Source organism: Copidosoma floridanum, unplaced genomic scaffold (genome assembly GCF_036245765.1).
Source record: "Copidosoma floridanum isolate Cflo_tuat_1 unplaced genomic scaffold, Cflo_Japanese_pri ptg000004l, whole genome shotgun sequence".
NCBI lineage: Eukaryota > Metazoa > Arthropoda > Insecta > Hymenoptera > Encyrtidae > Copidosoma > Copidosoma floridanum.
The window spans coordinates 41,961,799-41,987,266 of NW_028321881.1; the positions used below are offsets into that span (position 1 = coordinate 41,961,799).

Sequence of the window (25,468 nt, forward strand, 5' to 3'; positions counted from 1 at the left end):
AGATCATACCTTTTTCGAACCAATTCAAACGTACAGTGATCATTTTCAAACTAAAAATCACTATGAAGTCTTGTACTCATTCGGAAAACCTGATATGTCATGACTTCGATGTATCGTTATTATTAGAAAACTTATTGTTTACTGCGGAAAAAATTTTTTTATTGCTGCTTGGCTTAGTATACCTTTATAGATAATGCAAGTCTTACAATTTCTGAATATGTTAGTCTTAAATAGTTTTAAAATATCAAATTACCTACATCACAGATCATTATACTACAAAAACGCATTTTCACGGTTTCACGTTATGCGTCATGATTTTTTCCAGTTAATTTTTAAAGTAAAATGTGATCCAAAAAACCTCGTTCTAAAAAATTTTTTAATTTTTTTGAAGTAACAAAATGTACCTAAATAATAGCCATACTTAGAGGAATCGTTAATAATATCTATACTTTATAAATGTGTAAAAGATCACTTTTGTTTAGAAAAAAGTTTTCGAACGGATAATATTTTTAAACATTATTATGTTTAATGCTCTTGAGTTCCTACGTAAAATTACTTAGCAATACTTTTTCATTCTATGTTAGGTAAGTACCCTTGAAGTAGGGTGCTCTCACTATGTTATTTGCATTTTACTAGTAAAATGTTGAAAAAAGACAACTTTGTGGGACTTACTATAAATAGTATATTACGACCCAAGGCCAGAAAACTGAAGATCCCGGCCTGCGTGGTTATGATGGCCGAGGCGAAGCCGAGGCCCTCATACACGTAGGCCGGGGTCTTTAGTTTACTGGCCGTGGGTCGTATACGATTTTTCTTCATACCCCGGCCGAAAGTACGTTTGATACATTAATAATAACTAATAAATAGCATGTCTGGTTGATTGATAGTTGACGCTCTGACGCTCGAGTATATACGTATACGTTACTTTTTTGCTGTCTGCATCAGCGCCATCCACCGGGGATCTCTTGTAGCACATGTTGCTCATGTGTAGTCGATGCCCGCCCCGACTTTTGCAGGCAGAGGCGAAGCCGAGGCTGTGCTGGTCGGGGGGGTGGGCATCGACGACTTTTTTTACTAACATTTTGTAAGAAATCAGAAATTAAATACGATTCATTGAATAAGTGCAGTAGGAAAGCTTCATGAGTATGAAGTAATTATTATTTCTATCCGAATGATCTTTATTAGATAATGAAATTTTTTTTATAAAAAACCAAATTATACATAGTATTTTATAGTAGATATTTATAGATATTTTGTAACAAATAGTAAGTTGAAATTTTATTTTTTTTTGTAAAAATAATATTTTCAAGTACAAAATTTTGCAGTGAAAATTCTTATTTGTAGCAATATTTTCACAGGCAAACAAAATTTTTGAAGCTATTTCTTCTCATTTACATTAAAAGTACAATTATGAAAATTACAATCTTTGTACGATACATATTCAGCTTTACCCGTAGTCTCAGGTCACTGTTGATGATCACAGCATCGAGGCAAGAGCAGTCTATACACTATATATATTGCGTGCACGAGTCGGGCTCGTTGGCTCGGTTCTTGCTGTTCTTGCTTCCACTGCGCGTGCGCTGCTGATAGCAGCAGCAAAAGGCACGCAGCCAATCAGAGGCGCCCTCTTTTCTGGCCGGCCACAAAAGCTACACTTTCTTGAGTGAAATCGAGCAGGGAAGCACGTACTTTCGGCCGGGGTATGAAGAAAATTACTTTTTTATTTAGTTAACTATTATCAATTAACTACGTAATTTTGTCTGTAGAATAGTTATTACTATTTATGTTTTTAAATCGATTCAGCAATCAAATTACGCATTTTGGTTTTCAGAAAAATATTCACAAATTACTTATAGTCCTTTGAAACCACACAGATAGCACGGGACCTGCAGCAAAATTGATTTTTGAAAATAAAACTGATCTTAAAGTATTGAATGTTAGACTAGTCATTTTATTAGCCCAACATTTCCTAGCTTGATGCCAGACGAAGCTATTATAAATGATATTATACGACGGGAAATTTCGTATTGTGCAATATACTGAAGTGAAATATTCCCTCACCCTTGAGAAGAAAGAACGTATCAAATACTTAGAAAATCCCAAATACTTAGAAAAGAATGGTGGCTTATTTCTTCCACTCGGTTAAATAAAGTGATTTGAATGAAAGTAAAGAAGAAGCGAAACCTTTTGCGTCCTTCTCCTGTGACTATAATAACAAATAACACTTACTTCGAAAATTCGGTACAAAAGACTAATAGTGTTGTTATTTTATCAATAATAAATTTAAATAGTCACAGAATTTTATTTTCAGCCATAAAGTATATTTATTGTTTATTTGCTTTTGGTATGATGAAATGAATGTCATGAAGACGGCTTCTAGGCTTGTACGCTAAATTATGTCTTTTTTTCTTATTACTGATTTAAACTTCCTTCCTAATAGTAGGGGTCTTGGAGTCCTCAAAATAGCGAGAAGTGATGATTATTTCCATCATTATAAAATTAGGCTCAAAATTATTAAAAAAGAAATGAATAATAAAATAAAAAAGTCCCAAAAATCAGCTCAACCGAGAACATAGATTTTTGTTGCCAAATTTTTTTTCGGTTATTATTGATTATCTCGAAAACTGTTGAGTTCTAAGAAAAAAGTTAATGGAAGAGAACCTGGTGGTCAAAATAACTGGCGTCCCTACTATAAACAAAATACAACAATCTTCTGCAGCATATGAGGCATTGCACGTCAAATCGCACAGGCTGCGCGCGAGACCACTTTTCATGCTTTGATTACAGTATCAAATTATTGAGGAAGATAAATCGGAGTAAGCATTTCCGACGTATTTTAACCTCAGCTTTTCAATGAAATTATTAAAATTACAAAAAAAAGTCAACATAACCTCAAAAAAATATAAAACATGTTATATCTTCAAAAGGGTGTCTAGAATCTTTTTTTTTATTATCTAAAACGAAAGAGGAGGTTTTTTTACGTTGGTATAGTGATTTTCATAAAGTCCACTATTATATTATTCGAAAAATCTAACGTCAAAGTCTATGCTCTCGTGCCGCCGCGACGGACGGCCTGGCCGGTGGGGCATGGTGCAGCGCTGCATGCGTGCTATATATAGCAATTTGTGAACCACCGAACCGAAAAGTCTGCTTCTTTAGCCTTTAATTATTAGTTGATGTAAATACAGTATTATTTTTTACAATAATTATTTAGACATATCAATAATAGTGTTGTTATCAGGCGCGGTTCTCCTCCTCTGAGTTCATTTACAGCAGCAAAACTTTATTACTCTATTAATCGTGATAAAGGTTACGGCATCAAATAATTCTGAGATTTGTTTAATTGAATAATGTATTTTGTGAATTTGCTATTCTTTGTGGAGTTTATTGAATTTTGAAAAAATTTGGTAAGTACAACTGAAGGTTCAGAAGTTGTCTTTTTAATAAAAAGTAAGGGTAAAATGATACCAGGAACTCTTCGATATCACGCATTTATCCCTTTCGATGAAAACACATTTAAGCTGCGTCATACATCTTTAAGTTCAATATTTCAAACATTTTCGAAAATTTCCAATTCAAAAATTAAAAAATCTACTCTCAAGAAAACTGCAAAGGTCAAGAAAAATATTTAATTGTTTTTATACGATACAATAATATATTGCATAGTGTACAGTATTAAAGTTTAAATTAAAGTTTAAATAAATACAAATTGTTTATTATTATGTAAACATGTCAATACTTTATTTTATTATAAAACATTTATTAGGAATATTGCGTTGTTTTCAAACGTAAGATATGGTACGAATGCGGCGCTACGTCCGCCGCCAGGCCGTCCGTCGCGGCGGCACGAGAGCATAGACTTTGACGTTAGATTTCTCGAATAATATAATAGTGGACACTTTGAAAATCACTATACCAACGTAAAAAAACCTTCTCTTTCGTTTTAGATAAAAAAAAAAAGATTCGAGACACCCTTTTGAAGATATAACATGTTTTATATTTTTTTGAGGTTATGTTGACTTTTTTTTGTAATTTTAATAATTTCATTGAAAAGCTGAGGTTAAAATACGTCGGAAATGCTTACTCCGATTTATCTTCCTCAATAATTTGATACTGTAATCAAAGCATGAAAAGTGGTCTCGCGCGCAGCCTGTGCGATTTGACGTGAATGCCTCATATGCGATAATGTCGACATGAATAATATTCAACTCCTGAAACGGATACACTTAAAGGACGAGGACAAAAATCATAAATAGGAGATAAGTATCATTCTGGGGTACACGGAAAATTCCTTATTAAGACATCACACGTGGGAGTACTCGTACAACGAACATCAAGGACGTCACTACTTTACCCTTATTTTCTCGTGATCATGTAACATTAATCCCATAAATTATTTACAAGATACGTACAATCTCAAGAAGCTTACGTAGTATTATATCATCCAGGATTTCAAAATGAGATATAATGAGCATCTTCAATTAAATCCTTAACTCAAGACAACCCAAACTTGTTGGCCTGTTCACCTTGGTATTGCCTGAAATCTCCGATGTATACCTGAATTAAATATTGTATTAACTTTACAGGTTAAGACGGGACAATATGCAGTTTTTAGTCTTGCGGTAGTTCTCCACCATAAGGCAAATGAAAAAAGTAGTTAAGTATGGGCAAGAGGGGAGGCTAATAACAAAATGGAATATTCCATGTTCAGGGCAAGAGGTAAAAAAAAGCTTGGCTATTGTTCAAATTCCAAGAACTAATTTTATCATTTAGGAATGTGTATGTGTAAGTATAAACAGACGACATATATACATATATATTAATGTATGTATTAAACAGGTTATGAATTAAGTTATGATATACATGCATGTACAGTAAACACCTGTTATAATTGTTCACAGGTGGTCTTATGAAATATACATGGGCTGTGAAATAGACTTTTTACCGAGGATAAAAATTAAAATTTTTGATAGTATAAAACATTCTTTCAAGTTAACATTTATTTACACTTAAACTACTATAGAACACGTCGTTTCTATTTCAATCGAAAAAACTGCGTGAAAAAAATTTAAAAAAAAAAGACTTTTTTTAATACTTGAAACTAGTTCATCAAACCAGGTGGGAATCGCGTCACGTATTTCTTAGTTTCAGGCCCAGGTTGTCCCTCGAGAATATTGTAGATAAAATCCAAGTAACCTGTGACTTTAGTGTAAATTACTGGTGCTCGTGATTCATCACAGTCTACCCAGGTTCTAGTCAGGATTCCAATGATTTCTCCATTCCTAACAAGGGGACCACCACCATCACCCTGAAAAATATTTCAAATTTTGTACAACACTAACATTATGCTTCTAAGACTCAGATAGAAGTAAAGTTTCCGAAAATCGTAAACTTCACAATGTCTTAAAAATACCGAATTCAAAAGTTTTTTGAATGATGCCCCAGCCAAGACGGAATAACTCATTTACGTGCCACCAAAGCGTGGTAACAAATAAAATTTATAAGTATTCCAGCCATCCAAAAAGTATATATACATATAAAGATTGTTGCAGTAAACAAATTTAATGGACAAGTTGAAACTTCTAAAAAACATGTAAGTGACGATTATCGAGAAAAATGGAGGTTAACGATTTCTAAAGCTTTATTTTAAACTGCTTCATATATTTTAATACTGGCTTAAGATTCTCACGTAACAACTGCCGTAGTGCTGCACACCCAGTTCTGGCATGATGGTGCCGCAAAAAAGTGTACTCATTAATCTTTCTTTCCTGAAACAAACCAACGTCAGACTTTTTCTTAGGACATGAAATTATGCTCTTCACGGCCTTGGTCGAACTATTTATCTCTCCCAGGTGAACTACTGCTTCCACGCAAGGAGATTTTATATTACAATAGATTTTAGGCCAGGCTCATCTGCGTCGGGCAAATAGGTTGACTACGGTCGTGGCGAGAGTGCGTCCTTAGCTTAACTGACTTAATTATGTCCTTAGGTATCCCAAATCTGATTAAAGGAATTACGTTAACCTTCGCGTATTTCAATTTTTTATGCCGCCAAATGGGCACTGGTTCAAGCTGGCCACCACGATTCTTCGTTTGAATTGAATTGTAACCAAATCCAGAGACGAAAGTATTTCCACCAAAAATGGGTTCGTCTGATTTTGGTAACTTTACAACACCAGCTCTTAGGTGATTGGGAACTGGTGTTTCCAACTGTTAAAATAAATAGTGTATGAAATTTACCATTATTTTTCAAACTTTATTATGAAAATCCTTTTTCTTTTTTTTCCGTTTTGTCTTACCTTCAATACAGCGATATCGTTTGAATAAAACAAACTCACAGGCGTAACATATTTGTGGATGTAGATTTCTTTTACGCGAATTCTACCACCCTCAGTGTTACTCTCTAAATCGTCTGTCCCCAAATGAACCCTCGCATAAACTATATTAGGCTCTAGTCCTGTAGATTTGTTCATGCCCACCGTAATGCAACTAGTAGATGTGAGTATGAATTGACGGTGAATGAGTGCACCACCGCATGAAGCGCCACCGTTTTTGTAATTAACTAGTATGAAAACTTGGTACTTGAAATCATTGAGATTTGCGTTTTGGCCCCCTATGATATTCTCAGAATCCAAGCCAGCGACTGGAAAATTAAGATTAACAACGCAACATAAGTCGTGTTCAGCTTTGAAGTACTTTGCCTTAAAAATCAGCTTTTATAGAATTTACTCTCGACAGTTTTTCTGATAGATGACGTACCACTTTACTATGTACACACTTTCTGTAAATATCGGTTAAATCGTATGTTTAGTTTTCGATTAAAAAATTTCTAAAAATCTGTAAAATCATGTGTGCATCCTTGTCTAACAACGGGTGTCTTATATGGAAAGCAGCTTTGGTCTTGTTGCTCAGTTTGGAAGACTGTTAGTGAAAAACTTTATTTTTTACTAATTAAAAACTTTCTACTTCTGAAAGTCTTATAAATATTCAAGTCAGTTGCAAAGAAAATTCGTACGTTTTCACCCACAAGCGATTGCAGTCAAAAAATTACAAACAAGCACAAATAAAGGTTAGCCTCATGATTTTACCAACTCTTTTGTATACAAAAGACAAACTGCTATAGGTACAAATCTACATTTTTACTTTATAGTAGCTTACCCTTTAATGGTAACTTTACCGTTTTCATAACATAATTTTGCTTAATGGAGTTTATAAAACTTGGCAGCAATAGTTTTATATATTTTTTTAACACTTAAGATACCAATATTTTCCAAAAGCGTAATGCATAGTGTTTGCAGATAAATATTTTCATGGCTCTTTAGGATGACAAAAAAAGTGGAATTTATAAAAAAAAAAAAAAAATTTAACTACAAAGCCTTAAAACGAATATTTATTAGCTTCATTACTTGTCTTTTTCGTATATTTTTTATTATCATTATTATTATTATTATTTTTTTTTTCTTTTCAACTCAATACACAATTATTATTTGTTGAAAAAACTTTTTTAAACTAGTTAGTAATTAATACAAAAACTTTCTTATATAAACCACGCACAAATTATTCAAAAAATAAGTTTTAGATAAGGTATCCGTAATCATGTTTGTTCATAGAAACGTAAGCAGCAGAGTGTTAGGACTTTTATACATCTTCAACTTAATAAGCTTAAACCCTTGATGTTCAACATAATTGAATTCTTAAATGTGTTTTGAGTAAGTTATGTTTGAACTTATTAAAGTAAGCACCAACTTAGAAGTCTTATAAGACTATAGTCTTTTAACTTTGAGATTAAGTTTTTAATCTAAAAACATACCCTACCTCTAATGTAATTCACACTGAATTAAATGATAGTACTGTTAACGATTTTTGTGAACTCTTGCAGCAAAATATATTAATATTAAATAAGTTAAAGGTCATTTACCAATGCTTATGATAGCAGCCGTTACGAATATAGGCAACAGTTGGGCCATCATGATTGCACAGCTTCAAGTTGACTGCGGTGTTAAAAATAACCTACTACCAAGTTAGAAGAAAATTATGAGCTTTTATAACCGAAACGTAGAAGTATATATGTGTAAAGTCTGACTGTGTCTTACACTGTTCGCAAATGATTAAAAAAAATAGATATTTATCGAATATTAAAATACCTACATATGTGTAACACCTTTTTTTAAAGATGAGATAAGTTAACCCATATGTGAAGCTCAACCATTTTTGTGACATATGATTATTACGTATCGTTATGGTAGTAAAAATGAAAAATGTATGAATCAGCTGTGATCTGACATAAGAAAATTATCATTTAAAATACTTTATTTTTAATTGAATTTGGATTTTCCCGTTTTATTGAAATGTCATATGTAAGTAGAGTTTTAAAAATTCTTACTTTAACAAGATAGTCAACGATGGGAAAAAATGTAGCTGTAACTCCACAGTACCAGGTGAGCATTATTTTTTCATCGTACATAGGAAAATAACTAGCAAAAAGGCTCTTAATGCTGTAGGGTATCAAGCTTTAAATACAAGCTAATTAAAATTACATATTAAGAAGAAATCATACTACTGTTCTTTCGGATACATATTATGGTTGCTATTTACGTGACTAAGAATGAGTGTATGATCGTATGTGACAGGCGCGAGTGCGACGATTGAGGTTTTATCAGCGTATAGGAAGTTGTTTTGAAATAATTGAAAGATTCGTTAAAAATGGGCAGTCTCGTACTGGTCACAAGGTAAAGAAATTTGGTTGGCTGGACTATTGAAAATATAAAAATATAGTTCGATATAAGCTAAGTATAAGCTAAGTATAGTTCATAGAGGTTAACTGCAGCTATCATTTTTTTGTTAGGTAACCAAAAAATTGGCAGTACATTGCACAACTGAATTTTGGTTGTAATAACCAAATATTTTTTGATGGTACAGCCTTACAGCACATCGTGCCATGGATATTCTATGTACTTTTCTTACCTACATAATATATTCTTTATTCATTTATTGAATATAAAAACACTTATTGAAACTTATTCAACTACCAAATACCCCGCTTTTAAGGATAACTGCACAACCTGTAATATAAATTACATGAAATCATTTAAAATTTTATGGTATGAATATTTTGTATACATATATTTATTGTCTGCTATACAAGTATAACACCTGGGTCCCTATAAGCATACACTATGTTCTGGTTTTTCAAAGCTACTAAAACGCAGTTAGACACCTACCTCCGATACTTTCTTGCATTTCACAGACTACAAAACAGTTCTACTGCGTAGGGAAACCTGGGGCTGCATGGGCCACCTTTTTTTCAATAATTTTTTAAATAAATAATAACCATTTAAATACAATAAAAAAAAACTACTACATATTTCTGAACATCTCATAAATCAAGCTCCAAATTTTTTAGTAGCACAATATAAAACTTTTTTTTAAAGAAGTAAGGTAAAGGGATAAGACGTCAAACGGCTCATACAGCCCAAGATATGGGGCTGAAGGAGCCAATGTATTTTATTTAGCCGCCTTGAGTGTGATTATAAATTATTATTCATGTCTCATTTTATCAAGGAAAAGGCTGTAAGGATGAAATAATAAAAAATGAATGTTAATAAAATATTCTGGAACAATCGTATAGTAATAAATGTTATCTTTTTTTTTAAATGTGAGTATTTACATTTCCTTACAACTTATCAATTATCGATGTAAAATGTTTATTAGAGAAAATTTGCCCAAATCATAGTGGTTTTTTTATAATTACTGATAAAGACCTAAACACTTTACGGCATTATAACCTAATCTTAATTAAAAAAAATCAAATTCTTCTATTGTTTCTACTCAAAATTTTAATTAAACTAAATGATAGAAAAGTGTTTCCATAAGACATCACATAACAGACATAACGACAATATATGGACCTGGCTAGTACACAACTTCACGAATTTTTTTTTTCTAGTTTTTCCTTCAATAGTTCGAGCTTTTCTTCTTAACGTTCCATCAGGTATACCATTTTTTTTTTTTTTTACAAGTCGGTATGTCTCTCCAGCTGAAATTACACTTACTACTTTTTGCAACGCCTCAGCAGACCAGGATTGCCGATTTGTCATTCTTTTGTACGACCTGACCATCACTTTGTTTTTAATTAACAAACCTTACCGCGTCACAACACTGAATATTAGAGCAAGTGTCTGTCAGAGAAAAATATATAAATCGTCTGTTGCTAAGTTTACTTTGTCCCATTTCGCCTCATCTGATTGACCCGTTCAGCCCCCCCCCCCCCCAACCAATATTTCTCAAATATTAGATAATATATTTAAAACTATGAACACAAATTTTTTTAAAGCATTGCATTAAAATGTAATAGTTGCTTCATTGATATCAAGTTTAATAAATGAGAAAAAAAAAATATTTAAAAATTGTAATGTTGTTGAAAGTTAGTGAAAACTGTTTTTTTTTTTTTTTTTTTTTTTCTTATGTACTTAAAAATTTCATTAAAAATAGTATTTTTTCACAGCGTTTAATAAACAAATCTCAAAGGCTAATTAACTACTTATGATAATATACAATAGAAAAAAAACCGATACCTTTGGTGGTGTGATTTTTTAAATAATGATAAAGACCCATTCAACCCAGTGACACACACAGCCCCAGGTTCCCCTACCTTCAGTAATTACTTTTCTTTTATTCCGATTTTTTTGTTTATTTTTATTTTATTTTTTTTTTTACTACGACGCAGTTTATATATCTTAAATGCTTTCATATTTTATAAAAAAATTAAAATACTTAAAAAATATTGAAAAACAGCTCTGATACTTACCTTAGATTCTCGCTTTCCTTTTACTCATATATTTTTTTTCAAGAATATTACAACGCAGTCAAATAGTTAACATTTAAAGCTTTGTTACATTTCAATAAGTTTTCACATATTAAAAAACACAAAAAAACAATTGTTTAAGAAACGATTTATTACATAATACTAACAGAAAGTTTTGACACTTTTTCCGATGCTAGTTCAGCTAGAAAATAATGTTAAATATTACACTGAACCAGAAATATAGTATCATCACACTACATCGATATTAGCTGAACAATAGTTAAGTTTATCTATTTAACAATATTAACAACTACTTAGGTAACTGACCTGTGATTCTCGCACAACTATAAACTGTTTAGTTAAAAAAAAATTCCAAATGAGTTTGAATATTTGTCTCTGATTTTTTTTTCTTCTGGTGTGTATAGTTAAAGAACTTCAAAAAACAGTCTTGCAACGTATATTTCATGCTTGCTTTTCTCTTTCAAAGGATTGTTTTTGAGAATACGACGACGCTATCTTAATAACTATTTACGTCCAGTGCCACTTTAAATTTGACGGATTAAAATCGATAATCTCATTCTTACCCATCAAAGTAGCGTTCGGTCTTCGCACGTAAATCTTACGATTTTTTACATTTTGAAGGTACCTAAAATTGTCGGCTAGTATTCCCTTACCGTCCGACAACAATCGAAACTTGTTCATCTGCTCACGAAAGTAAACCAAATCAATTTTTTTAATTTCAATTATACATATGCAACTGTTCATAGTGTCATTCATTTACTTGTTTGAAAGAGACAGGTACAGTAGCGGCAAATACAGTCCAGGTGACAACTTCGTTGCAAGGTGGGGTTGTCAATGAGCCTTTGTATGTGTAATAGGTATCTACATCCAAGGGGAGCAACGTCGATAGCTCGATTGAGTTGTTGAGCCTAGTCTCGCTGTTCACATTTTGGACTTCTTTCAGATGGGATATGAGGAACGACAAGTGGCGATTCTCCTCTTCTTCCAGCTGATTTTAATGAGTATTTTAAAAATTTTGTATGAATACAGAGGGCTATGAACAGTGATTTTTAAGTGTAATGTCCTCGTGGCATTTAATTTTTTCAAAAATTTAACAAGCGACTAAATTCATGCGAAAAATTGAAATTTTGCATCCAAGACACGACTGCCACATTTCTTACCTGAGCAAACAGTATAACCAAATTAGTATGAGTTTTAAAAAAAATTTTTATTCAGCAGTATTAGCACCATTCCATCAGTTTCTAGCTATTTTTGTAAATTATCGTTATTCAGACCATAATAATCACATTTTAGATGTAACTATACATTCTAAAATGTGATACACCAGAATTCAAAATTTTCCTCAACTACACGTAAATTTAAAGTACAAGTTTTAGCAAAAAAACTAATGTTTTGACATGTTAAAATGTTTTCTTTGATTTTCAGAGCATGAAATGAAAGAATAAAAAATTCATAAAAACATAAAAATTTTGTATTTTTGAAAATTTACAGCTTTAGCATTCACAATTTTGTATTATAATATCGACATTACGTTACTATGATTAACAAAAACTTATATTTCAATTGTTGTTAAATGTTCATAGCCTTTTAGACTGTAATTATAATTTCAATGAAAGTATACAATACAAGATAGATATACATCCATGACATCTATATTTTTTTACTATTACCTTATCATTACATTATTTACCATTACGTTACCATTCACACATTTTTAATGAAACACACATTTAGTGTAAATATAAACTTTTTGAAATAATTGATTTACATGTCTTCATAAGTGGTGGTTACACATTTTGCTCTAGCAAAAATACAAAGCAATTCTATAAAGCAGTTGTGCCTTCAACCATTTAAGCAATGCACTGTTTTGTTTTGTTTTATTTTAATTTTTGATTGATTTTTCTTTTTATCATTAAAATTTATTGGAAGATTCCTTGCGTATTTGATTATGAGATATTCCGGATTAAATATTTCAAGGACTTTCGGTGGCTCAAGTGCTAGAGAGCGCTAATATATACTTTTTTTATAGTTTTCATTTCACGCTGTTTTATACATTACAAAATTGAATAATAAGTGTTTATCTAAAAATTCCTTAACCTCGTCCTTAATTTAATGTGTCTGAAGGAATTTTGAATCAAAAGCTAAAATATAACTTTTTATAAAACCGTTATGCATACTTGAGGTATGTTTTGTATACTGTATATACGTATCTGTAAATTGGAATGGTAGCACAACAGTAAAAAATTTCAACGGTGTCAGGCCATTACTTGTGCATGCGTGTCCTTGTATTTATCTTCTCCTTTCAGCTGCATTGAGCAAATTTAATGGTAGTTTTCGTACCTGGTAGCGCATATTAACAGGGTAAGCCCCAGGCCCGAGGGACTATTTGTGCTTGCCTTGGTAGTATGCGCCCAGGTGCGAACATTTCCGAGCTCTATTTTTGCTACTGAGGGCGTAGTAAACGTCTAAATGTTAAAGAAGAGCCCAAAAAATTAAAATGACTTGATAATGTAGAAACTCTTATTTTTTTCCTTGGCATAAATAATTTAAAAAAAATACATTAGTGTTGCTTAGAATCCTCCAATGGTTTTTCTTAAGCTCTCGTTTTTATTAATTCTCAGGAAAAATTAGTATTAATAAGACGATTATCACCGCAAGTTAAAAAAAAAAAAAAAAAAAAAAGGTATGACGATAATAGTTTTTTTTTTTTTTTTACTTAATATTCTACTTACATGAAAAAATACCCCTAACACAGCAAAACCATCGTCCTTCTGTATTGCAGTTTCAACGTCTTCATATTTCGTGTTGCGGTGGAGCAAATGCATTTCCATTGGATATCTGCGTAAGATTATTTACAATAGTCGTCCCATTTATTTGTGTGTATGTCACGAGAACCAGTATTAAAAAAAAAAAAGAAAAAAAAACAATTTAAATATGTGTCTCATTAAAACAGTTTTTGCCCAGGAATAGGTTGAAATACGTTTTATTCTTGTTTTTTTTCTATTGTTTGTGAATTTTTTCGTTTAATATGTCATACGTGGATTAGTATTATTTAGATGACTAAAATTTTGTCCTTCACTCAATAAATTCGTCATGCACAGACAAAATTCATAAGTGTACAATTGTTCTACCTTAGCATGTAAGATATGTTTCACCAGTGTAAAAGAAGTGGTAAAACTATTTATAAAAAATATACAATGATAAATAAATACGTAAATATTTAATATACAAGTGAACTGTCTAGAAAAGAGATTTTAACATTTCAAGCTATCTTATAATAATAAGAAGAACTTTTCGAAAAATACTAAATCAGTACGTTTTGTAGAGTCAAATTTTTAAAATAACAAATAAATTTAATATAAACATGACTTTTCACTACGGTTCGATGACAAAATCAATTTGAATTTTTTTGAAATATAGTTTTCACTGGCAGTTACATGTAGCATTGTGTGATTTTAATTTTTTTTTTTTTTTTTTTTTTTTTTTTTTAATAAAAGATTTTATTTCAACTTGTTTCGTCTTAAATTCTTATAAGAATAAGAAATTAATCACATTAAATACGATGAACACAATTTTTAACTTGAAAAAAAAAAAAAAAAACCAAAACCTATTTTACGAGGTTAAATAAGTCACGATGCAAAAATGCTGATGTTAATAACAAACTTAAGTTTGGCTGTAGTAAGAAAATTTTTAAAAAAACTTATGTTTACCCACCTTGTCCCATGTAACACGTGTTCCGAACCTCTGCCGTTTTTCAGGCCCCAGTGAAAATGCAAACTCTCCAGCTCGAACTTGTCATTTTCCTTCAGCAAAGCACCAAAAATGTACGGTGTACGTTTTCTTATCGATTCATCCTTAATTTTTAATACGACTATAATAGATAAGAAAATTTTGATTAAAATACAAAAAAAAAATTTGATTACCATAAGTATTATCATCTCATCAAACTGAGGGTGAGAAAGCAAAGTCAATTAGTTTATTACTTACCCGTGTGTCCATTATTCCTCAGTGTCAATGGGGGTTGTAGATAATCATGGTAACCAATCATTTCCAGAGCTGGAAGTGGCAAGGCTACAGACCGACTCGCAGCTATTGGTATCGGTGATTGTAAGCCCCCTGCGCATAGCGGGTAATTTCTGACCCAGCGATCCTGACCTAAAAGTCACTTAAAATGCTAAAACCCTTTCATTTTCATCATAATATTGATTCTTTCATTCAAACCAATATAAAATAACCATAAAAATCACCTGACTGAGAGTAATCGAAATATGACCCTGGCTTAGCGTGATCTGAGGGATTGTGAATACATGAAACACTTTCATTGAAAATACAATGTAACAAATAATCCTAATCAATTCACATGACACTAATGTATATGTACCTAATAAACAACTGTTCATTACGAGGAAAACTATTAACGTTAATCTCATGTTTTTTGTCACTTGTTGTCTGCCTTCCCTTTCATACGAACTTGTGTACCTGTAATGCCTATAAAATTTTTTTCACGGCTAACCTTAACTTTGAGCAACCCACGTTTGACTCTTTCACTTGAAACAACACGACAATTAAAACGTTTGTTATGCCTTTACGACAATTGAAACGTTTGTTATGTAACTTGGTAACTTTAGTTGTCGTTTCGATTGAAAAACACTAGTGTCCACTTTGCGTCACGATTGCGCTACGCAGAATAAAGCATCAGCGTAAAGCTATGCCCCACTAAACACTTGTGGCTCGTGTGCATGTCACGTCCTATGTTTCTGCTCTCAGTTTCCTATGAGCGTTAATAATGGGTCATTAGATTTTATCTTTTGTTATCCTCGGCACACGACGATTTTTCTGCACTTAAACAAACCTTTAGTTACAGATCATTGGATTGCAGGTGCTTTTGTGGATACTTCATTGCGACCATAAATGTGCATTTGTATTTTTAAGTTTCCAGAAATAATCAGAAATTCTTACAGTGTAGAAATTTGAAGTTGAAAAAAATGATACTATTGAATTGATGTCAGCAGAATTTAGAATGGTCTAGTGCAAAAACATCATAATGCTCGGTCAAAAACGTTTATCTCCCTTTCAAAAGTACAAAAAGGCCTATCATATCTATGTATTTCGATACTGCAAAATAACGAAATTATAAAATCAACACGTTGGCTCCACACGTTACTGCAACTAAAATGTTTGATGACAACGAATTGCAGCAAAGTATTAAAATTAAAAAAAAAATTGCATACAAAAAGTTAGTGTGCAAAAAAGTTTTTAAATTTGAATAATTTGATGCCCTACTGCAAGTTACTGAGACATGGAATTACTATTTTTTTTAAATAGAAAAAATTTCTAAGTGCAAAAAAACAGCTGACGATTTGCAGAAATCAGCTGATTATTCAGCAGAAAAATCAGCGAACATTTTTACCAGTGTTACCGATGCATCCGCATTTACAGAAATAGATAAAATAGACTATTTCATATTTATATTTTTATTTAAAATAGTGCAGGCAGAAAAAAGAAATTATTAATATTTGCTGCTTTCCTTTCATTCTTCTCTCAATTAAAGTAGTCAACCTTGAATTTTTTAGAACTCAACAAATTATTCATAAATAAATACATTACTATAATTTTTAATTTCTGAGGTTTATCATTTACGTCTGAAGTTATAGTCGGTTTTGTGTGATGACTCCCATAAAACTAAATGTTTTATTTTTTTATCACTAATAAATTCAGCATACTTTATTAACATAACATATGAATTTCGAGAGTTTCAATGGCTTAGTAGCGAGCATGCTAGCCTCCTATTGCTGCAGATACTCGAGGAGTCGTGGGTTCGAATCCCATAAAAAATTATCAAGATTTTTTCGCGAGGTTTTGCAATGAGATGAGTACAACACCATTCATCGGAATTTCTAAACAAATAGTCGGTTTTTCTGAACATGTCTGGACCTCCTGGGGCTTCCTATTCGAAGGAAAGCCAACACGTGGCCAGCTCATCGGGTAAAAGTCACTGTTTGTTTCAAAAAGGTCGGTACAGTGAGTTAAATGGGTCATTAGAAAATATCTTTTCATTAAACTTGATAATAGCTGGAGTGTACTTGAAATAAGCGCTGCGCCTTGTAAATAGTACCCAGTAGAATGGGTAACCAAGTCATCTGAGAGGAGCTTTGCAACGGGCCCGCATGAAAAACTTGCATACTTGGGGAAACAGGAAGTGGTAATCATGAAAAAAGAACAAGGATGGTACAGATTGGGAGCATAGGATACGTAAAAACCCTGCAGGGGTATATGTTAAAATCTTAATATGATATAATACAATAATATTAGAATTTCGGAGGTTTTTATCATTTTAATACAAATCACCCAAGCCTTTTTAAATTTGGAGCTGTAGTATACATAATCATACATACGTTTATACATGTTAGAATCTTAGTATAATAAAATACAATAATATCTAAATTTCAGAGGTTCTCATCATTCTAATACAAATTACCCAAGCATGTTAAATTTACAGTTGTAGTATACATAAATATACGTATATGTACATACGTTTATACCTATATATTTTCTGCCTTTAAAGTTTCTAACGTTCTGAGGGTGCCTTGTGAGGAACAAAAGAAACGAAAATAGATATGCTTTATAACTCAATTTTAATTCAAGCTGACACTCCTTAAAACAAGCTGTTTGGTTTACTAGAATGTATGTAACGTGGGTATTAGACCAAATTGCGCCTGAAACATAACTACCTTGCCAAGTTTCACGTATATCACAACACTTATTAATAGTATAGTGCACCAAAGTCTGCAAATTATCTGAGCCGCCTTATCAAAGCCACCGACACCGCTGTTTTTCTGGAGGGTATAAAAGGCCCATGCCAGCCCACGTTAATCACTTTTTGCCTTCAGCAATGAATCTGGCACGTTGGCTAGAGAGCTCTGCTCTTTAAAGCGCTGCTGTACATTTTATGATAGCGCAACAAATAGCAAAGTTGTATCTCACATTTTATTATTACTTTTCATGTTACAACTTTGATATTACATACTACCTACTCTGACTAAATGGGTGACGAAAAGACAACTGCAGTCTCCTAGTTTTCCCCGTTCACCAGTAACTTCTCTCTGGTGTTACTCGGGCAATGAGCGAATCTCCGGGGCAGTGCGAACCGGTGTTATCCTCTAGGTGAGGTAGCTGGTGAATCAGCGGATTCTTAGGGCAGTACGAGCTGAAGTGATCCCGGGGCATTGGTTAATTACCGAACCTTAAGGTATCATGAGAGAGTAGGTAAATTAATACATAATAATATCAATAATCTTGGGACGTTGTGTATCACGAGTCAGGGGCATTGTGTATCCTTATTAATCATCTCCTGGAGGGTCATAAAACACGCTAATTATTCAAACATACTACCCATGCTCCGTGTATGAAGAAGTCTATATAGTGTTTTACTTCTTAATTTCCATAGTATAGCGAAATAACGTAAATTCATAATTCTCAAATTGTTTCTATCGATTTCAGTTCTTACTGTAATAAGGCTGTTGCAATCATCATTTTTGGAAAAATTTGAAACTAACTCTTAGTATTTATCAGACCCTGCTAAAGATTTAGCAAAATGTTCACAATTTCTTCAATATTAATTATTATTAATCACGCTAAGACATTCTAAGGAAATCTTCAGAAATCCTATATTCACTTGGTATCTAAGATGTATTTGGGTTTTTCATATTCGTCAATTTGAATCTACTTAATTTGTACACTTCTGGCTGTATAAGCCATAAATCGATAATCGACAAGGTTGTTTTATATCCCATAACAACTTCGTCAACTAAGTCTTCCTTACTGATTGCAAGCATTTTAAACTTCATATGTGTATTATAACACTTTTCAATCTGTGCAATGTGATTTACTTCTTCGAATTTAGAATTCAAATTTTTTATTCATTGTTTACCACATTAAATTAAAAAATACACGATTTAGCAAAGAATTAGAACAAAGTAAAGACAAAAGTTTAAACTTGACAGGTGACTTACGCCTTCTCGTTTTGAACTGAATTGGAAAGAAATAAAGAAACATTCCTGGTTGGCATCTCTGTATGAGCTTTAATAATTATTTTATTTTTACTTTTTCAGTAATAAGATGTTATAATAAAAACTCATTGATGATATTGACAATAAATACACTAATTAAAACCTTAATTGAGTCTATTTGCAGGATAATAATTACATAAGGTCATAGATGTAATGTCATTGTATTTATTAGGGAACTCGTTCATGAAGTAGATATTACGTTTGGGAAAAACATGTCGACGCGCTTTATTTTAACCTCAGAATCTATTAGGTATTTCCTCAATAACTAATAGTTCAAAATTACATATACCCTATAGCAATCAACATTACCTCATAAAATGCACAAGTTTTTTTATTATTACTTGACTTTGCGTTGTGATCCTTTACTTCATTATATTTTTTTTTTAATTTGTCCATTTTGACGTACTCACATTTACTTGCAGTAAACTTGTAACCTTTTCGTCTTATTCTGGCAGAGAAAATTTTATAAAATTGTCTTTTAGTTAACCAATTTTTTTCAATTAACTGCTGATTCTTCTCATTACGGCGATACGTTTTTTTTGACAATCAACCCAAATATTCCTGAAAACTTAAAAAAAAAGAAAAAAGTTTTGAATTAGTGGTAATTAACTTTCTTCGCTAACAATCTTCAACACAGAGTATAGCAAGTCCAAAGCTTCTTTTATAAGACACCGTTTGCTGCACTAGGATATACATCTGAGTTTACAGGATTTTGTAAATTTTTTCTGTACACCTAACAGTTGATTTCATATTTTCAGAGAGTGTGGAGTGGTACGAAATCTATTAATAGAAAAATCTCAAGAGATCTATAAATGTCGATTTTTAGGGCAAAATATCTGAAAAGATGAAAAACCAGATAAAAAAAGACATTAACATTCCTATTTTTTCCACTTTTGCTTGATAATTGTCTCAGGAATGCTTATGAGCATTTGGACTGACACTTTCCAACCACAAGTTTAACTTTGATATCGCAAAATTTCTTGAGCTTATTATTATTTCACATTTTATCGAAAAAGACATCATTTCATTCCTACTGCTGATATTTAAAATCATTGTAAATAATCTGTCGAAAACTTAACAGCATTATGTTTTATAGTATAGATCGACATTTGATGAAAATTCAAGATAGAATAAATGAGAGCCTAATAATGTAATTCTAAACAATGTTTTTTAACTTTAAAATGGATAATGTAAGTGTCTACTGGAACTGTCATTTAAAAGAAAGTTTAATTATATTGATAACAAACTCTTTTATTTTAAGGATAAAAAGACAGTTGTGAAGGAAACGAGGTTAAGGAGGCTTAGGCGTTCTTGAATAAAATGCTGGCTAGCTCTAAAATTTAGAGGTTATGTAAATAAATTATGCTATATTTTTTTATGAAAAAAAAAAAAAAACAATGAATAAGTAGGTCAACACATTTATTTTCGAGAAAATCGCTTGTGAAAGTTCATCATTCTAACGCGTAACCTTACGAAATCTGAAATTCAGGTGACTACTATACTGCAATAAAAAGCTGTGGGTCTAGAAATCAAATTGATACATATATTTTTAATCATAAAGAATCTATTACTTTAAATAAAAGGTAGGATCAACACGTTAAATTTTGAGAAAATAGCGAGGAAAACGTCGAACGTGAGAATTGTTTTGTTCAGGTACTGTAAGTCTGTGACTGGAAGTGCGCATGTGCCATACAAGTTGCAACTGTGCATCAATAAGGTGGTGTGCCATTTTAATAGACAGCACAAGTAAGTACAAATAATGGTACATTCTGTATACTCTTATTTAAAAAAAATTTTAATAAACTGAAAATAAAATGATGTAGTCGTTAAGTAACAACTAATTGAATATGATTAACTTAGTTAAAAGCATTTATTTACTGTTTTACAGAATTTATAACGAACAATATATACACAATTTTTTTTTATCTAGCTAATCAAAAATATCTTAGATGATTCTTTTATGGATGGTAACTCGTGGTTTATTGCTCACATTTTTCCCTAATAGGAATGTCAAACCGTCTAATCCTCCAGTTTTAATTGCTTTAAGAAGCATTGTTTGATTAATACTAGCCTCAGAAATTTTTGTTTTAATAGCTGGTTTTGTGTTCGTTAAATCTGTTAGTGAGTTATTATTCTCTTTGATTTTATATAATGTAGCTTTTGTATTTAATATAAATTCAATACTTTTTGTATTTTTCATAATTTTAGATGTGTTAACACAAATCTTATGAATAAGTTTTTGTGAAACATTTCACGCGTTATGTGCGTTGATAACATCACTTTTATCTGAAAAGTCGTTGGCTTAATCGACTGATTCCAGTCCAGCACAAGTGTATAGGTCTATAACTGCAGAAAAAATAAGGTGCGGTGTTCTCAGTTTTATAATGACAGGGCCGTCAACTTTTTATATGGTACCTCGGGAAAACTAATACATTTTTTAATATCAATTTCCCAATGACTTATCCGTATATTATTGTTATTTCGTTGACACATGTGTATAATCAATGTGATTGTAAAAAAAAATAATACAAAGAATTATTTTGTGACAAAGGGGCACCAAACGCCCAAGTCTCCTTAAGTGGTTTAAAGTATTTAAAAATTGTAGCACTTTGTTCAAAATAATTTATATTAAATATTGAAAGTCTAACACACACACAAAAACTTCGTTTGCATATTACAGCGATGAAAAAAGTTGTGATATTAAATAATATAAAATGAGTTATGCAAACTACAAAGATATTTTATTCATTATTTATTGAAAAGCTATTACACATTTGTTATGGTAATATGCATTTCTTTAATAAGGCTAAGACTGAATTTCCAGGAGAAACTGAATTAAACTTTTAGAGCTCAGAACATGTCATTACAACAGCACTATGACATTAACATATGTGCATTATATATAAAAATGTTGATGAATATTACTATAAATAATTACCTAGCCATCTTTGCTTGCCAAAAATAAAAAATGAGGTATCGTAAAGGTAGTAAAAGAGGTATCGTACATGGATCAGACAAACATTTATTCTTATTTAAGTAATAACATTTTTACACAGTTCTATTTCACCCTTTCACATACGCACGCACTTATATACATAGATGAATTAGTTACTTTAACGTTCCTACAAAAATAAACTTTACAATATTTACAATAATTTTAAACAAACACTTTTTAATTTACAATGTCACTTTTTCTTAGTAGCTTTTATTCTTTTTTTTATCTGTAGCCCTTAATTTAGCTATACTTAAAGAGTAATCTACATATTGACATCGATAATCTACTAGTTTTCGTTAAAATTTCAAACAGTTTCCTGCTGAATACTGAGTAGGTGTGCTTTTATGTGCCCGTAAATAATCAAGATCTACGAAAACTATCGTAATCAAATCGTATCATCAATACCAAATTTTACTTTTGTTAAATCTTTATTAGGATTTAGTATACTTGAGAGCCTTGTATGTTCACCACAAGGAATAAGGATAAGGGATATGAATGGCACTAATGTTGGAAAATCTTAAAAAAGTATTTTCTGTCAGCTTTCAAAGCTATCACCTTATTGGCACTTTAGTAAGTTTCAAACTCCAATAACTTGTGTCAGATGCCACACGAAAAGCTGCAAGTTGAATTAATGCTATGGTTTGTAAATTTTAATATGTACATTGAAACATCATTAAGTGAGCCGTAATATTTATAAGTACTTGAGAAATAATGAAAGACTCTTTAAAAAAATAACTATAAAAAGTTATTGTTAAACATGGAATGATTTTTAAAAAATTGCGTTTTTCTTTTATGGATAATTAAGGCAATACTGCAGTGCTGTTTTATTAAATCAAGTCAAATAATTACAATAACTATTTCCAAAAAATAACCACCTAAAATAATAGAAAAAAGATAATGTAAACGGACAATGGGACTTATATAAATCATTGAATTTTCATTCACCAATATGAATAAGTTAGTAACTAAAACACAGTTAACGGGAATTCTACCAATATTAATTTAAATTGTATATAGCTTAAAGATAAGCTCGAAAAGATGTAATAAAAAATGTATACAACTGGTAATGAAATTTGGCCTACGATCTGGAACCATGTCTGTTAACCTGGAGAGAGAAGGACAGGTCTCTAATGCTTCTACTTTATGTGAATGGCATATTAATTGCTAGTAGAAATATTTAAAAGTTAAAAAAAATAAAGAAGAAGTCAGTGTGCCAATTTGACATGACTGACATGAAAGAGCCAAGAACATTTGTAGAAACATAAGATGAAGCGAGACAAATGAAATCACATAATAGTACTTTATAAGAATACATTAATAAAATAAGCGCTTTGGAAATAGTAAGATGCATCTCCAGAAAAAACCCTTGGTCAGAGAGTTAGTTAGATCCCTTTTATACTTAACAAACACAGTTTGCCCAGATAAAGTATACTCTGCAAATGTCTTAAAAAAACATCAAGTCAGTCCCACTGTGAATGAGTAAAAAATGACAAAACTAATCTGCAGATATCTAAAGCATACATGAAAATTGGTAATCCAGTTTGAAGGAAAGCTAGATAATCTGCAAAGGCTCTACAGACTGCAAAGGCTCACTGACAACGAGCGGCTTTGTAATAGAACTAACTGATGATGCTGTTACTTGGAGGACCAGAAAACAGTCGAACACACTTTTATCAGCGTGTCAGGATGAGTAAGTAGTTATAAGCGATGCATGTCAAAAGACAAGATCTCTTAAGAACTTACTGTCACCAGTTCTGACCAACATATTCCTGACTATGTCATTGCGGTGCGATTATAGAGTTTCTGGAGCTAGTAGTCAAGTTGGTAACAGTAACAAGTTAAGAAAAAGTAGAACATTGTATGAGAGAATGTGTAGATACAGATCTTTTTAAAGTTAAATCGATCGAGTCCTAGGAGCAGGTCGCTGACATTATGACAAAGCTTCTGTCCTATAATACAATATTTGGTTAGGATAAATGCAGTCAAATCGATATGATCAATTTTTCTGGATTTTTAGAATGGAACTTTCATATTGTTCTTATCTGGTATTTGGCACTAAGTTATAATAGTTAATAAAAACGTAGACAGAAATTCTGCGATCTAATAACTAAAATTTCTTAAGTATAGACTCAAAATGGCCAAAACGTGATAAAATCAAGAAAAGCACGGAAGATAAGGTCTTAGTTTTGTGAATGAGAATCAAGGTAAAAGGGCTATATAACTTCAGTTTTCTGAATGCTTAATCACGCCAAATACAGCCAATACTGTTAAATCTTTTTCCAGTATAACTTTACTAGTAAATATTCCAAACCCATGTAGTCTAGGGATCAAATAGAATCCAGTGACTTATTTAGTAAGGATAAGCCCATCAAAGTTTTTCAACGTATTGTAGCACACTCAACACAATTTTCAGTGGGCTGTTGTCCGAGTGTTTAACTTTACGTTATTAATAAATTTTGTTAACAAATTAAAAATTTTCGTTTCTTTCACAAATAAAATTTTTCACTTGATTTTTTGTGACAATGTCAACAAAAAGTTAGACGTAGAGGAGATTTGTTAAATTTATTTCTCTTTTAACAAAAAATTCGTGAAGTTACTAGGAATAAATTTACCATTTTTGATTTCTTACAACATAAGATTCGGTTAAAGTGAAAGCTTTTCATGTTTCATTTACAGGCAGAAGATATTAAGTTTAAATATTATAGAATAATCGAAATACAGAATAAAAACACAAGGAAAAAAATTGTCTAAAAATTTATCAACTAAAAAACCAGCTTTTCACATACTATGATTAGGTCAAAAAACTCCAACAGACAACTACATCTCGAAGTTTTCTACTCAAATTATTTATTGACAATCTTAAATTACGATAATCTCCGTACAAGAAATTACAATGTGTGTATATATACATACACATACATAAGATGTTGTGATTTTTTAAGTTTTGAGTAAATAAGAGGATTAATCACGTAAATAAAGTTAACATATAATAAGCTTGTTATGGTTCAAGGCATATTTCAAAAACATTAGTGTTACTTTTATTTTAATGAATTAACAAAGTAAATATTAAAAGCAAGCAATATTTATTGAGTTAAATAATTCTACTTCTATTTCATACTCCTTCTAAAGACATCATCAGCATAGAGGCTATTTAAAAACAAGTCCATTTGTTTATAACACTGAAAGCTGATGCTTATTTTGTAATAAAGATCTCAAGAAATCATGAAAGTTCAAGAAAAACTATACTCAGTGTTCATAATTATTTAAATTTTTTAGATTCAACAAGAGTATTCTATTATTTCTTAGTGCAAATCAAGAAGATTGTAACAATTGTACTTTTCACATAAGAACAGCTCAAAATTAAGTTATCATGATACGAAATATGGTTGGTACATTTTATGCATTGCTTAATTGTTATTACTGTTATAGAGAGATTAGAAATTTTTTATGAGCCTGCAAATATTACTGTGGTAGTGATAAAAATCTTTTTCTTTTTAATACTAGAATGAATAGGTTACTTTCTCAGTTTCCAGAAGGCTTCTGCGACTTGCCCATATCTATTCTAAGAATATCGGTTTA

General features: G+C 31.4%; 1 protein-coding gene across 1 annotated transcript in view; it reads right to left on the reverse strand.

Moving 5' to 3' along the window:
• Positions 1-5,101: 5,101 nt before the first annotated feature.
• The window catches only part of LOC106646100 (uncharacterized), a 30,577-nt gene continuing 10,210 nt past the window's right edge, over positions 5,102-25,468 (reverse strand). Inside the window, exons 7-16 of the mRNA XM_089597323.1 lie at positions 15,073-15,114; positions 14,813-14,980; positions 14,540-14,696; positions 13,558-13,663; positions 11,586-11,813; positions 11,337-11,506; positions 6,760-6,781; positions 6,300-6,701; positions 6,025-6,210; positions 5,102-5,308 (exon numbers count right to left, since the gene is read on the reverse strand). Coding sequence (XP_089453449.1) covers positions 5,102-5,308; positions 6,025-6,210; positions 6,300-6,701; positions 6,760-6,781; positions 11,337-11,506; positions 11,586-11,813; positions 13,558-13,663; positions 14,540-14,696; positions 14,813-14,980; positions 15,073-15,114 — 1,688 coding nt within the window. The remainder of the gene's footprint in view (positions 5,309-6,024; positions 6,211-6,299; positions 6,702-6,759; positions 6,782-11,336; positions 11,507-11,585; positions 11,814-13,557; positions 13,664-14,539; positions 14,697-14,812; positions 14,981-15,072; positions 15,115-25,468) is intronic.